Consider the following 13551-nt stretch of genomic DNA (forward strand, 5'->3'; position numbering starts at 1 on the left):
TAGGACTCCAGGCCTCCACCTCCAGAAGGTCATGGTCCAGAGAAAATAGCAAAAAAATTTAAAGAGAAAGGAAATCTTCTTTGTATTATTTATATCCTCATTTTCAATATTATTACATTACATAACATAACGTTATATAAGGAGGGTTAAAACGCCACATCGAAGCAATTCACCTAAAAAACCAATAGGTATTCCAATTTGACATTTGCGCATATAAAAGTATGTGCGCACTGCAAAAAAATGTCAAATAGCAATATTGCTTTTTTAGATGAATTGTTTCAATGTGGCCTTTTTAACCCCTTCGTTGTCTGTCTGTATTTGTATATACAAACAGAGCCGTGGAACAAAATTTCTATATTTACATTACTCTGTACAAATATTACCTTTTTTGTAATATTATGTTATTTGTTTGTCAAACATTTTCACATGTTTGCCGAGTCAATAGTTAATCAGGAGTTAATAAAAGGTTGTTTCCACGTCTAATTGTATTTGTCGAAGGAAATGTTTACTTTTTTTTGTATCTAGCCTAAGTGATGTCCCATTGCGGGGCAAACTATCCAACCATCCCATACATACACAGTAACCATCCTCCTTTCATACCATAAACAATCGAATTCCCATTCATTATCCTTACATAGCATTCTCACTTTCCTACAGCTCGGCCATTCTGCTTTCAGTCTGACCTCAGACTTCACAATACACAACAAAACATAAACTTACATACAAAATACTAATGTCAACTGAAATTGACGCTACAATATTCATGATTTGTTAGAAAACCGTCGTCCAGCCAGTGCGTTAGGCTCACGATCCGAAGGTCCCGGGTTCGAGTCACGGTGGGGAAATATCCGTAGTTTGTTTAGAACATTACAGGCTGATCACTTGATTGTCCAAAAAGTAAGATGATCCGTGCTTCGGAAGGCACGTTAACCCGTTGGTCCCGGTTATTATTTGCTGATGTAAATTAGAAGTCGTTACATGAGTCATGTCAGGGGCCCATGGCGGCTCAGTAATAACCCTGACATCAGGGTTGATGGGTTTGGTAATCCACCTCACAATCCACACGATAGAAGAAGATAGGGAAGGCCCGTGCCCCAGCAGTGGGGACGTTAATGGGCTGATGATGAGGAAATAAAACGTTGGAGATTGTGTGAGATATTTTTAATGCAATCTTAATACAAAATACGCTAAATAAAAGTTGACTACACCTGCGGCCGCTCTGGGCGCGTGCTCTTCGGAAGGATGATGCACAGCAGACCGCTTGCTGGAACAAACACATTGTACACATTATTATAAAACAAACTTTTTTTTATTTTTGACGTGACTTTATGTAGATTTGCCGCAGATGGCATTAACTATTTGGCCGGACAAATAGGGAGCGCTGAAGGCTTTCACCCGGTACAACGTTTAAGACAACATGCCTGAGGGTGCAAAGTTGGGCGCGAACCTCGGCTCAGGGCGTCGTCTGAGAGGAAAAATATTTGAAAGAATTAATCGACTCTAGTGGTAGCGCATGAGCGCTGATTGAGGGAAATCGTCGACCACGCCCGGCGGGGTCGGTATCGGGGTCCTGAAGTGTTTGGTGTCGCGAGCTGAATGGCTGCCTGTGGCTAGTAATCGGGTCGTCAGGATCGCATATTACGTCCTTCGGACGCCGATACTTTTCAGTACCCTAGTGGGTCGATAGCGATAAGCGCTGATTGAGGGATAGAAAGCTCGGTAAGGTGTTGATATTTAGTTCATCTTGCGATGGATGCACCTCTGCCTACCCCAATTGGGATATAGTCGTGAGCTTATGTGTATTGCTGCATGAAAGATTTACCAAATTAAAAATAACCTATCTGGCCTGTAGGTTGCCTGGAAGAAATTGCTGCATGAGCAATAAGGCCGCCTGTTGTGCTTTTCTGTATATGTTGTCCTTATCTCTGTATTTTGTGTCCATTGTGCTCAATAAAGTATTTTATCTATCTATCTATCTGCAAACGCAACAAATTACGACCTATTCTTTCAGTAATGCATACTGGGCTATATTTACAAGCGCAGGTGGTACAAAATAGGACACACGTGTCGGCACTATAGGTTAGGAAGTCCTCTAAATATAATACATTGTAATATTACAACGTAAGGTTATAAATAACAGGAATGATGCTTATAATTAAGGTTACAAACTAAAGCTCAAATGTAGGTGGCAGCACTGTTGCGTGTTCCCAAATTTTGACAGTTCTCCATACTGTCCAGCTAAAATTCGTGATTAATGGCTATAAAATGTGGAGCAACGTGGAGTGTATCCCGTCCGAGGGATAAGTTACGAAAAAGAACAGCCATTAGTTGGAAAAAAGGCAGTTTTGAAAGAAAATTACTTTTTCTAACTTTTCTTCTTTCCGATCTTTAGGGAACAAATATAACATTAAGATTTTGCAGCTAAACGCTGCGCGAAGGATTATAGTGTAAAATATAACCAAAACAACAGTAGTGACACCTGATGGGAGAAATAAGCAGGGAATATCAGTGGTGAGACCAATATTACGAGGTTATGTTCGCGACAAAACGAGAAAAAAACAAAACTATGTTTTTGCATGACATCTTTTTTCGTAAAAAGGATCTAAAGAAGATAGTCTAGACGCAGCAAAAGACAATAATTTAATAGTATTCGAGACACTTGTAAGTCTCGCATTTGTGAACGGAAGTCGCCGATGCGTCAAATGTCAACTGCAGTTGGTCAATCAAGGTCGACTCTCTAAAAAACTTTGGACAGTCCATTATAAAAAAACTCCCCAACATAGCGTGCGAACGAAACACGCGCGCTCTCTCCCTTATTCTTTAGCGGCTTACGGACATTTAAGACTAAAGTATATCTATACCCGGTGGATCGGATCCGATGGATTGGGCAGTGTAATAAGGCCTTAAGACCCAGAGGGGGTGAGGTTGGCGCTCGGCCGCCTTAGAGCGGGGCGGAAAGTTACCGTCCTATCATCACTAATTTAAGAGCCACGCTCTTGTCGGTGTACCATTCTCCATTCTTGTCTATCAAAGTCCTTCACCTCCTTATAAGACACGTCCGGGGCGGGCGGAGAGTTACCGTCCTATACGTACGTACGTACGTAGTATTATTCTTATACTAGTTATTCTATATTTATAGTCTGTCAAAAATGACCTTGAGATTTGTAGGTGAAGCTTAAGCCACTTTCACACATCGCGTGTATGTTTTAAGCTCAAACCACACTTGCGGGGCGCGGTAAGTAGTATTACACTATACAATTAAAGTACTTACATATAAGGAAGGTACCGAACATGTAGATGGGCACGACGCAATGTTCATCCACCAGCGCGCCGAACACGACGTTGCCGACGATGGCGCCGATGCGCCCGCACATCACTGTCACTGCCATTGCTGTTGCACTGTCGAGGAATAAAGATACAAATATTTATTATTTATAGGTACATAAATAAACCTCCGTGGTCTAGTGGTTAGAGCGTTAGGCTCACGATCTGGAGGTTCGGGTTCGATTCCCGATGGGGACATTGTCGAAATCACTTTGTGAGACAGTCCTTTGTTTGGTAAGGACTTTTCAGGCTTGAATCACCTGATTGTCCGAAAAAGTAAGATGGTTCCGTGCTTCGGAGAGCACGTTAACCCGTTGGTCCCGGCTATTAGCCGTAAAAACACCTCCACCAACCCGCATTGGAGCAGCGTGGTGGAGTATGCTCCATACCCCCTCCGGTTGATTGAGGGGAGGCCTGTGCCCAGCAGTGGGACGTATATAGGCTGTTTATGTATATGTTAAATAAACAAAATAAAAAATAAAATATCTTTATTTCAGACCCTAAGGCCCATATAGAGTTCGTTCAATGACCCAAAATTTTGGTTACATACATACTGTATAAAAAAGTTTTCGTTACGAAGTCACTAACAGCCTGTATTGTTGTATAAACGCTACGTTACCTGGTGTCTTATTAATTGCGCAACTAACAAGACACCTGTTGGACTCACGATCCGGAGCTCCCGGGTTCGAATCCTTGTGGAGACATAATCACTTTGCGATCCCTAATTAGGTTAGGGCATTGCAGACTGATCACCCGATTATCTGAAAGTAAGATGATCCGTGTTTCGGATGGCACGTTCAGCAGTCGATCCCGAATACTATTTACTTAAGTAAGTCACTCGTTACATGAGTCATGTCATGGGTCTTGACAGTTCAATGGTGTCAGGGTTGTTGAGTTCGGTCGTGGATCTCACAACCCACACGAGAGAAGAAGACTGATACTCACGCAACTTTGGTGGGGAAGATCTCGCAGATGACACAGAAGAGTACGGCCTCCGTGCAACTGACGATGGCCTCAAAGATGCATGATAGCACCAGGTTCTCTAATGAGGAGCGTACTAGGTTCAAACCCAGCGCTGCGCAGCCGGAGATCGTCAGCATGAGCACTGAAAGTGGAGAGGGAGTAGACTTTAAATTTTGTCAAAAAAACTCTTCCAGCAGATCGGGAAAGAGACAAACTAAAACCAAGGGAAAGCAGATTACGTGTTTTCTGTCTTTCTTTCTTTCAGATTATTGTCATCTTGTGAGCTGAAACCTTAACCACCTTTGAGGTGACTTAATTTTGACGCATCAATAACAATTACTGTAGATCCTGTTAGATAGATTTCAAGTCAACCATAAAAAGTATGAAAACTATCTGATATAATAAGAATCTTCGGAGCATGACGGCTTTCACCAGTAATGATCATAAAACTCCACTCTTGGCAGCTAGCACTCGGTGCGATTACTGATGTAGTCACATTTGCCGCCAGGCGATGGCGTCGGCGATCGAGGGTCTTTGGTATGCAAGCACCCTTAGGCACCCATAGCGGCCGTAGTATGAACGATCTTATTTATCAATTATATCCCAAATTCAGATCAAGTTTATCGCGGCTCTCATACTTTGCAGGTGCATGTATATTTTGACTTACCCAGCATAGGTTTCTTGCCGACCATGTTGATGGTGAGCCCGACCCACAGCGCGGTGGGCAAGCAGCTTAGAGCTACGATCAACGTGTGGATGTACACCGAGTTGTCGATGTGACACGCATGCTCACTCTGTAAAAAAAAAAACTTTGTGTATAGTACCTATTAAATCTTAACCCTTTCACGTGCAGAGACCATGGGTCATTGATGATTTATAACAGATAGTATGACACCTTGGAATCGGAACGTCATTAGACGTTCTGTCCTTGAAAGTGTTAATGACCTTTTTTTTGGCTTTTTTTGGACTTTGTAATCTAGCTTATCCGATCGGTTGTATGATCGGATGTATTTGGCTCAAAAGAATAAGTTAGATAAATTTAAAAGATCCTCAACAGACTTCTATAGTGAGGGGTCTTTGGCAAAAAGCCTGATGTTGGGCATCCACCTAACAATCCAAATGATAGTAGTCAAGAACAGGTCCGGTTGGGCGACTTGAAATCTATGGTGATTGGATTGGCTACTAGCCTAAACACTTCCACCGCATCTAGTTCACACCCACATGCTCTCATGTTTAAAGATAATAGCTCATTCGAACCACCCAGCACTTACCCTGCAACGCCTATTCGCACGGCGTCCACTAACTGACAAGTGGTCCAAGGGTGGACGCCGCGTTATCACCATATACAAGTCCATATGAAAAATGCTAACGGCACGAGACGAAGCGATGCAGAGCGGGTGCCGTGTGGCTCTAATGAGTTGTGAACTTAAGAAGAGGAAGAAGTAACTTACAATTAAGTCAGATAACTCCGGGACAGGCGTCGTGTGCGAGATGGTGAGGTTGGCAGACACCTCGCAGACGCCAGCGGAGACGTCAGGGTACAGCGACGCGAACTGGCTGTACCGCTCGAACAGATCCGGGAACCACATCATTAGGGTGTAGTAGCTGCAAGCAGAAAGTGGGCTAGTGAATATAAGGAAGGCACAGTCATGGTCTGGTTATGTTTGCAGAAAGAACATGATAGGGGGGTAAAAAGTGTCATGGAGAAGACACCTCTCGGACGTGGAGGTAGAGGCAGACCTGGACGAGTTTGAAGAACCTGAAATCGTGATAGCCTGACAAGTCATCATCTTCTCCAATGTAATGGTCAGAAAGGACAGAATCTCTCTGTCGCTTTTTACGGTACGAAAAATAAGCATCTGAATATTATGGTTTCTGTCGCAGCATTAAAGCTACTTTACGCACTTGATCCAAAGTTTATCCATATAAATGTCCTGTAAATGTGTGTACTAAGGTTGTCTAAGGATATGTCCATGATCTTCAAGAGTAATTAAGTCAAAGATTACCTGAACATCAACCCGAAGTCGACGAAGCAACACAGCACCAGGAAACCGATGTACGGCGGCGAGACGAGCATCTTCTTGCGGTTCCAGAAGGACTCCATCCGCTGCTTGAAGGTGCGCGCGCGCTTCGTCTCGTTGTTGTTGTCTGCTGTCACCACTTCTTCATCTTCACCGTCTTCTTCTGCTCCTATCATTGACTCCACCTGCAAGAAGTTATAACAGATGTAGTTGGATTAAGCTGGAGGAAAAACTTTCATCATTTCTACGTACCTCCTCAGTGCAATAGAACATAAATATATGTGGAGAATAGAGGCTGCGGGTTAGTGCCTCACCTCAATCAATTTGAAAGGGATATCCGGATCATATTTCACCACGCTGCGCCGCCCGATACTCACGGCTTAACGTGCTTTCTGAAGCACGAAATCATCTTACCTTTTCCGACAATCGGGCGATTCAACCTGTAATGTCCTAGTCAAATAAAGGATAGTCTCCCAATGTGATTTCGATAATGTCCTCATCGGTAATCGAACCCCGACCAAGTTGGCAGAAAACATAACTTATTCTATGTAAACTTACAGGGAAGTCCTTTTCACTCAGCTTTGTGTTGACCACAAAGATCCTTTGCAGCACCTTCAGTGCCTCTTCGGGTCGGTGGGCGTATAGCAAGTAACGTGGACTCTCAGGGAAGGGTATAAGCAGCAGCACCACCAATAAACTGGGAATGCCACAAGCAGCCACGAACACCCTCCAGGGAGTGTACTGGAACGCTGCATCAGCCGCTGTCAGGTTGAATCGCGGGTCTTGAATGATCAGCCAGGCGATTCCTGTGGGGTTAAAGTTTGCAATGGAGTGTAAGTCTATATTATTATTTTGTATTTTTTTTTTATTATTTTTTTGTTTTGGGGAATCGTTATTTATCTTATTTTATGAATTTTAACAAAATGATTTTTAAATACGTGACATATAAAACTATTATATTGGTTAAGTTGTTATGCTACGTGTGCTGTTGTTAAAACATTCTATTCGTTCTTATGATGATAATTTACTAGTAGGGTTTTTAGAGCCGTGGTAGCCCAAGTAGTAGAACGCTAGCCGCTCACTTTAAGGTTGCAGGTTCGAATCCAGCACAGGCTTAAACCAATGATTGTCGAATTCATGTTTGGATCATTAGTAACTCATCCTTCAGACGGGATACACTGCACGCTGCTCCATATTTTAAATAGAAATAGAAATGATTTATTGCAAGAAATATACGTAATTTACAGATCTTTTTACAATTATGGCAGAGTTCAGTACATTTCACCAACACTGGCATGCAAATATATGTCATAACAGTCATACAGAAAATTACAGCAATATATTATAACGAAAAGCTGGCTGTCCAGTCAATATTCGTGAAAAATTATATATTATGGAGAACTGTCAAATTTTTTTTTTGACGTGTCTTATTGTAGATTTGCCGCAGATGGTATTAACTACTTGGCCGGACAAATGGGGAGCGCTGAAGGCTCTCACCCGGTACAACGTGCCCAGTTGGGCGTGAACCTCGGCTCAGGGCGTCGTCTGAGAGGAAAAATATTTGAAAGAATTAATCGACCCTAGTGGGTCGATAGCGATAAGCGCTGAATGAGGGAAATCGTCGACCTCGCCGGCGGGGTCGGTATCGGGGTCCTGAAGTGTTTGGTGTCGCGAGCTGTTGGCTGCCTCTAAGGCTAGAGTAATCGGGTTGTCGGGATCGTATATTAAGTACGTCCTTCGGACGCCGATACTTTTCAGTTCAAAATTTAAGAACACTCAACAGTAGCGACACCTGATGTGAGAGATAGGCAGTTTTTTGACGCCAGAAGTAAAACTATTGCGCCCCTTTGCTTTACGGTATGCTTGACGTCGCGATTCCCTGTCGAGCGTTCGCTTCATTTAATCGACACTTGTTTTGATACTACGACAGTGCGTTTGTAGACGGAAACACAAAACAATGTGAGTCATTGCCAAAATAATTGGAAACTGATTGGCAAAGGCTCAAACACGGCCATACCATTGATGTAAACAAGTGCCATACAATATCACTACGATGTGAGGTTGCCATACACGGTACGATCGATTTGTTGATCTATGTAACGATTTAAATGTCGTTCTCTCAGGAAACAAATGGTCGTTTTTTCAACCGAAAGTGTGACGTAGTTAATATGAGCCTAAAGTCGAATCATACATACATACATAAACTCACGCCCGTAATCCCAAATGGGGTGGGCAGAGCCACAAGTAATCAAAGACAACTTGCAGCCACTGTTGATATGAAGTCCTAAGATGGATATGATGAACGTTATGGTGATAAGGGATCAGCCTATCGCCCATAACATTAGTCCATCATGTTAGAGAACGCAATCCCTCTGTCGGTTTTTACGACATGCCCGGGAAGACAAGCAGCTGAACGTGTTCTATGTTTTTTATTTGCTCCCAGAACAGCATAGAAGCGCTCAAAGTCGAATCAACGCTGTCGATATATCGTTACGATTTTAAATTGTACGGGTTTTGTTGCGATCTTCGATCGAATCGTTAACTATATTATCGTTCACGAATATGCTGTCGTTTTCATTGGGTTTGTGGGGTTTTTGCAGTGACAATACTTATTTGTTTTGTTTAATCAATTTCATGAATCAGTTCAGTCAGCCAGATCGATTGTGTTATCATCGTCTCTCTAGCTTTACGCCGTTTTAACAGCATTCGATTTTAGCTTTTTTGAGGTGATTTATTGCAGATTTACTGCAAATAGCATTAACTACTTGGCCGGAAAAATGAAGAGCGCTCAGGACTTCACCTGGAATCCGATGGCTATCTCCGTACCGATCGTACGATGTGCAGACGCCTTATATTTTGGTCTGATGGACTTTAGCCAAAGGGAAATGTCTCGCGACATTCAAGGGACAAGGTTCAATACTGCTAAAATAAACGCCTATGAGTTTGGACGGGACATTTCTAATAATACTCCAGTATTTTTGTTGTGAAGAGTTTTCGCGACTGGATAGATGTGAATCGGCGCAAGCGTCATTTTATTGCTGAGAACTTTTAGTGACATTTAATGTGGCCTAATTTTAAAATTTTAATACTTCGAGTAGAAGTAAATCTTTCATTATCTATATTCTGGACATAAAATATAATACTTCTGCTGTTTCTATTCTCAAAACTACTGCATTTGTCCGTCAACTAAAATATCATGTCTACTATAAGATACTGGTTCTTTATAGCATATAAAATAATCATCAACAAACAAAGTAAAACATATTTATTTATTTACATTTTTTTTAATATATTTTTATGTTCTCTTCATCATTTACGAGTATTTACTCAAGCAACAAAGTAAATATATTATACTTACTTATAGTTAAATCAGACCTTATTATATTTAGGAGATAGTAACATATTAAAGATTTAACGAAATATCACACACACTCGAAATTTTCATTTCTGCTGTCCCAAATAATGCATAAAACTAATCTTTATGAATGCGAAATTGCTGTCGTGAACCTTATATTATATAATCGTGTCATAATCAGGTTCGAGACAACTGCCGCTATTTTTTAGTCTATCGACCATTTGTAAATGCTTACTTTTACAATATTTCCGGGATGACAAACAGCTGAACGCATTTCACTTTTGAGTTCGCAAGGCAAAGCATAATTCTACAAATAATCATCTCCTTACCTGGCAGAAGAATAGTCCCAATAGTCCAGAAGACTTCAAGCCTGCAGAGCATGACGTCACGATGGCGGAGGGACAGGAAGTCTCCGAAGTAAGGGAACACCAGACCCGTGGCTCCGATGATGCCGAACCCTGAGAAGAACCTGTGGAAATAGGGGGTCTACAACCAATAGGCAGGCGTGGTGGGGTCATGTATGGTGGGTAAAGCAGCAGAATATGAAAAATGCTTTTATTTATTTATCTAATAATATATTGTACACAGGATAACACAGAAACACAATATGACAACATGGGGAGAAGCAAATAAAAGGCACAATTTATTTCTAACCTATTTGTATATGTGTGTCGTAGATTTTACCTAAATAAACTTTTTTATTTTTATTATTATTATTATTATTTGTGTCTCCTGTTTGATTCTGGTTTTTAAGGGTTTTAAGGGTTAATTCATAATTCATTTATACGCCTTAAAAATGGTAGGTACAGTAAAGTATTTAAGGGTTTTAGAGACCACTTTATAAACCCCGATTTTTTGTTAAGTTTTTCATTTCCTATCCGTTTACCTGATTGATTTGATTTAGGAGTAAAATCTTCTATTTTCTTAAAAAAAAAAAAACAAATGGTCAAATATATACCTGAAGGCCAGGAATGCGGGGAAGGACTGCACCAGGCTGGAGACGAAGGCAGCGACTGCATCCAGCAGCAGTGCTCCGATGATGGCCTTCTTTCTCCCTCTAGCGTCTGCTAGGTTGCCCCAGAAGTACGAACCGACGCACATTCCTGGAAAGATAGATATATGACTGACATTAGATATATTTCACGAAAAAAATAAGATATTAAAAAAGAAAACCTGCCCTGACCTGTCAAATTTCAAGGTAGGTGAAGCGTATCCTGTGAAAAAACGGATGACGATAGGGAGACGATGATTAATAAATTAAGAAAATATTAATATAAAAATCTATACAATAAACAAGTTACTACTAGCAATAAATATACTTAGCAAAATGATACTTATCGACCTTAAATATCTATGATTTGCGATTAAATTGATTTTCGTGTCAGTTGTAGATTTGTAGAATAATAGCCATCAAATAATAGACGCTTAATAAAAGAAAAAAAATATTATTTTCAAAAACAATTTGGTCATTTAGGTAAACGATTTGAAACTTTGAAACATCATATTCTACAGTGGAGTCGATCGATTCAACAGAATCGATCATTTGCCCTTTACCAGTGCACTCCAAGGTGAAAGCATGTACTGGTAGCACGAAGCTGGCGGTGGTGGTGGTGAGTGCGCAGTAGACAATAATGTAGATGAAATACTCACCAAAAAGCGGCGTGATAGATAGACGCCTTTCATCAGCTGATTACAAATTGATTTCGCAAGCAGTTTCTAGTAGCACGACACTGAGGATAGTGGTGCTGATCGCGCAGCAAACAATAATGAAGATGACCAAGTACCTACCTATAAGTGGCGTGGCGGTAAGACGTCCTTTATCAGCTGACTCCAAGTTGAAGTCGCACGCAGCTGCTGGTAGCACGAAGCTGAGGGTTGTAGTGCTGAGCGCGCAGACGGCGTACACAGCACCGCAGGACATGAGGAGCAGCCATTGGAAGCAGCCGTAACCTGGAACGGGAGAAAAAAAGGATAAAGTAAAGAATCCTACTAGAGAGTAGAGAACTGGGGGGTTAAACTGGCCAAACCGAAGCAATTTATCTAAGAAAGCAATCCTCCGTTCTCCAGGACATTTTTTTTTCTTTTTTGACGTGACTTATTGTAGATTTGCCGCAGATGGCATTAACTACTTGGCCGGACAAATGGGGAGCGCTGAAGGCTCTCACCCGGTACAACGTTTAAGACAACAGGCCTGCGGGTGCCCAGTTGGGCGCGAACCTCGGCTCAGGGCGTCGTCTGAGAGGAAAAATATTTGAAAGAATTAATCGACCCTAGTGGGTCGATAGCGATAAGCGCTGAATGAGGGAAATCGTCGACCACGCCGGCGGGGTCGGTATCGGGGCCCTGAAGTGTTTGGTGTCGCGAGCTGATTGGCTGCCTCTATGGCTAGAGTAATCGGGTCGTCGGGATCGTATATTACGTCCTTCGGACGCCGATACTTTTCAGTAATTCTCCGGGACAGGAGTCCTTGGACGGCTTTGAAATAGTTTACTCTGGGCGCCATCCCACTCGCGTCAGACAGAGTACTGCGGGGCGGAAGGCAAGAGGGAAACCACTGCCCTATTTTAAACGTAGCATGGAAAATGCAACACCGATAAGAGCGTGGCTCTTAAATTAATGATGATGACCATTTAGTTTAAGATTTGCTGTCGACACGAAAAGAAGAAGATTGGCCGTGATATTTTGATAGGTGATGATAACAATGGCTATGTGGAATGGAGAATGCTTCACCGACAAGAGTGTGGCTCTTAAATTAGTGATGATTATAAGTTAAAACCAATTCCATAGATTCTACGGAAACTAACAAACATAACTCTAACATATCTTTCAATTTATTTATTTTTTTACCTTTTTCCTCACCTTATGGTTGTCTGGAAGAAATCGCTTTAAGCGATAAGGCCGCCATTTGCCATGTACTTAGTTAAGAGACTTTTTGTAATTATTTATTTTTATTTTGGTGCAATAAAGTGTATTTGTATTGTATTGTAACTCCACCTTTTAACCAATCTTTATTGTTTTACAGATTCAAAAATACGAGATTTTCTTGAAGGTAGAATTCGATGACATATTTAATTTTAACAGATTGATTGCCTATTTATTGTACGACGTCTATGGGTATAATACATCAAGATTGAATTTCATTACAAGCAAAACCAGCTTATAGACTAGTCAAGATTGGCATTGGCTTCGTTATTGAACTTGTCTATGTCATTAACGACATTCGTCATCATAATGCCTGTGATATTGTGATGTTAGGTTCATAAGCAATAAACAATGAACGCATTGACTGAATTGATACACTTGAGTCTATTGCTGGTTGTTAGCTCAAGTGCTCTCAATAGCGTTTCAATTCCCATTAATGAGAAAAAAAAAGAATTTGATTTACGGCTCGATATCGAGTTTGAATTTAGAAATGCTTTGGTTCGTTCCATTTTCAAAATTCAAACAGAGACAAACCGATACCGGTCTACTCTGTGTCTACACACGGAGGCAATTGGGTAATTTCCTAGGTCAAAGATAAATTATAATTTTCTTATAGATAAATAATGTTTCACTTTTATCTTACTTTTATATTTATAATTTATATATTATTTTATTTTAATATTTGCTAATGTACTACATCAACCACAGACTCCAACCAACATACATAAAAGAAATGCATCAAATATGTGCATTGAATTATATAATAATCTGCCAAATGAATTGAAAATACTAACTGGAAACAAGTTCAAGAATAACTTAACGAAATGGCTTATGGACAAATGTTACTATAATTTGAAGGAATATTTTGAACATAAAAATAAATAAATTTTGTAATTTTTTAATAATAAGTATATTTTCAATAATTTTCTTTCAATGTACCATTTCTTTATTTTTTATTTTCTTATG

At 40.7% G+C, this 13551-nt stretch overlaps 1 protein-coding gene across 3 annotated transcripts in view; it reads right to left on the reverse strand.

The window, feature by feature from the left end:
* Positions 1 to 1146: 1146 nt before the first annotated feature.
* Positions 1147 to 13551, reverse strand: part of LOC126369946 (synaptic vesicle glycoprotein 2B-like) — a 53531-nt gene continuing 41126 nt past the window's right edge. For all 3 annotated transcript variants that reach the window (XM_050014548.1, XM_050014547.1, XM_050014549.1), the window contains 10 exons: positions 11452 to 11613; positions 10622 to 10766; positions 9993 to 10132; positions 6867 to 7114; positions 6294 to 6493; positions 5739 to 5892; positions 4955 to 5081; positions 4270 to 4429; positions 3272 to 3399; positions 1147 to 1264 (listed from right to left, as the gene is read on the reverse strand). In XM_050014548.1, the coding sequence (XP_049870505.1) occupies positions 1203 to 1264; positions 3272 to 3399; positions 4270 to 4429; positions 4955 to 5081; positions 5739 to 5892; positions 6294 to 6493; positions 6867 to 7114; positions 9993 to 10132; positions 10622 to 10766; positions 11452 to 11613 (1526 nt within the window). In that variant the 3' untranslated portion in view covers positions 1147 to 1202. The remainder of the gene's footprint in view (positions 1265 to 3271; positions 3400 to 4269; positions 4430 to 4954; positions 5082 to 5738; positions 5893 to 6293; positions 6494 to 6866; positions 7115 to 9992; positions 10133 to 10621; positions 10767 to 11451; positions 11614 to 13551) is intronic.

This window comes from Pectinophora gossypiella, chromosome 10 (genome assembly GCF_024362695.1).
Source record: "Pectinophora gossypiella chromosome 10, ilPecGoss1.1, whole genome shotgun sequence".
NCBI classification, from domain to species: Eukaryota; Metazoa; Arthropoda; class Insecta; order Lepidoptera; family Gelechiidae; genus Pectinophora; species Pectinophora gossypiella.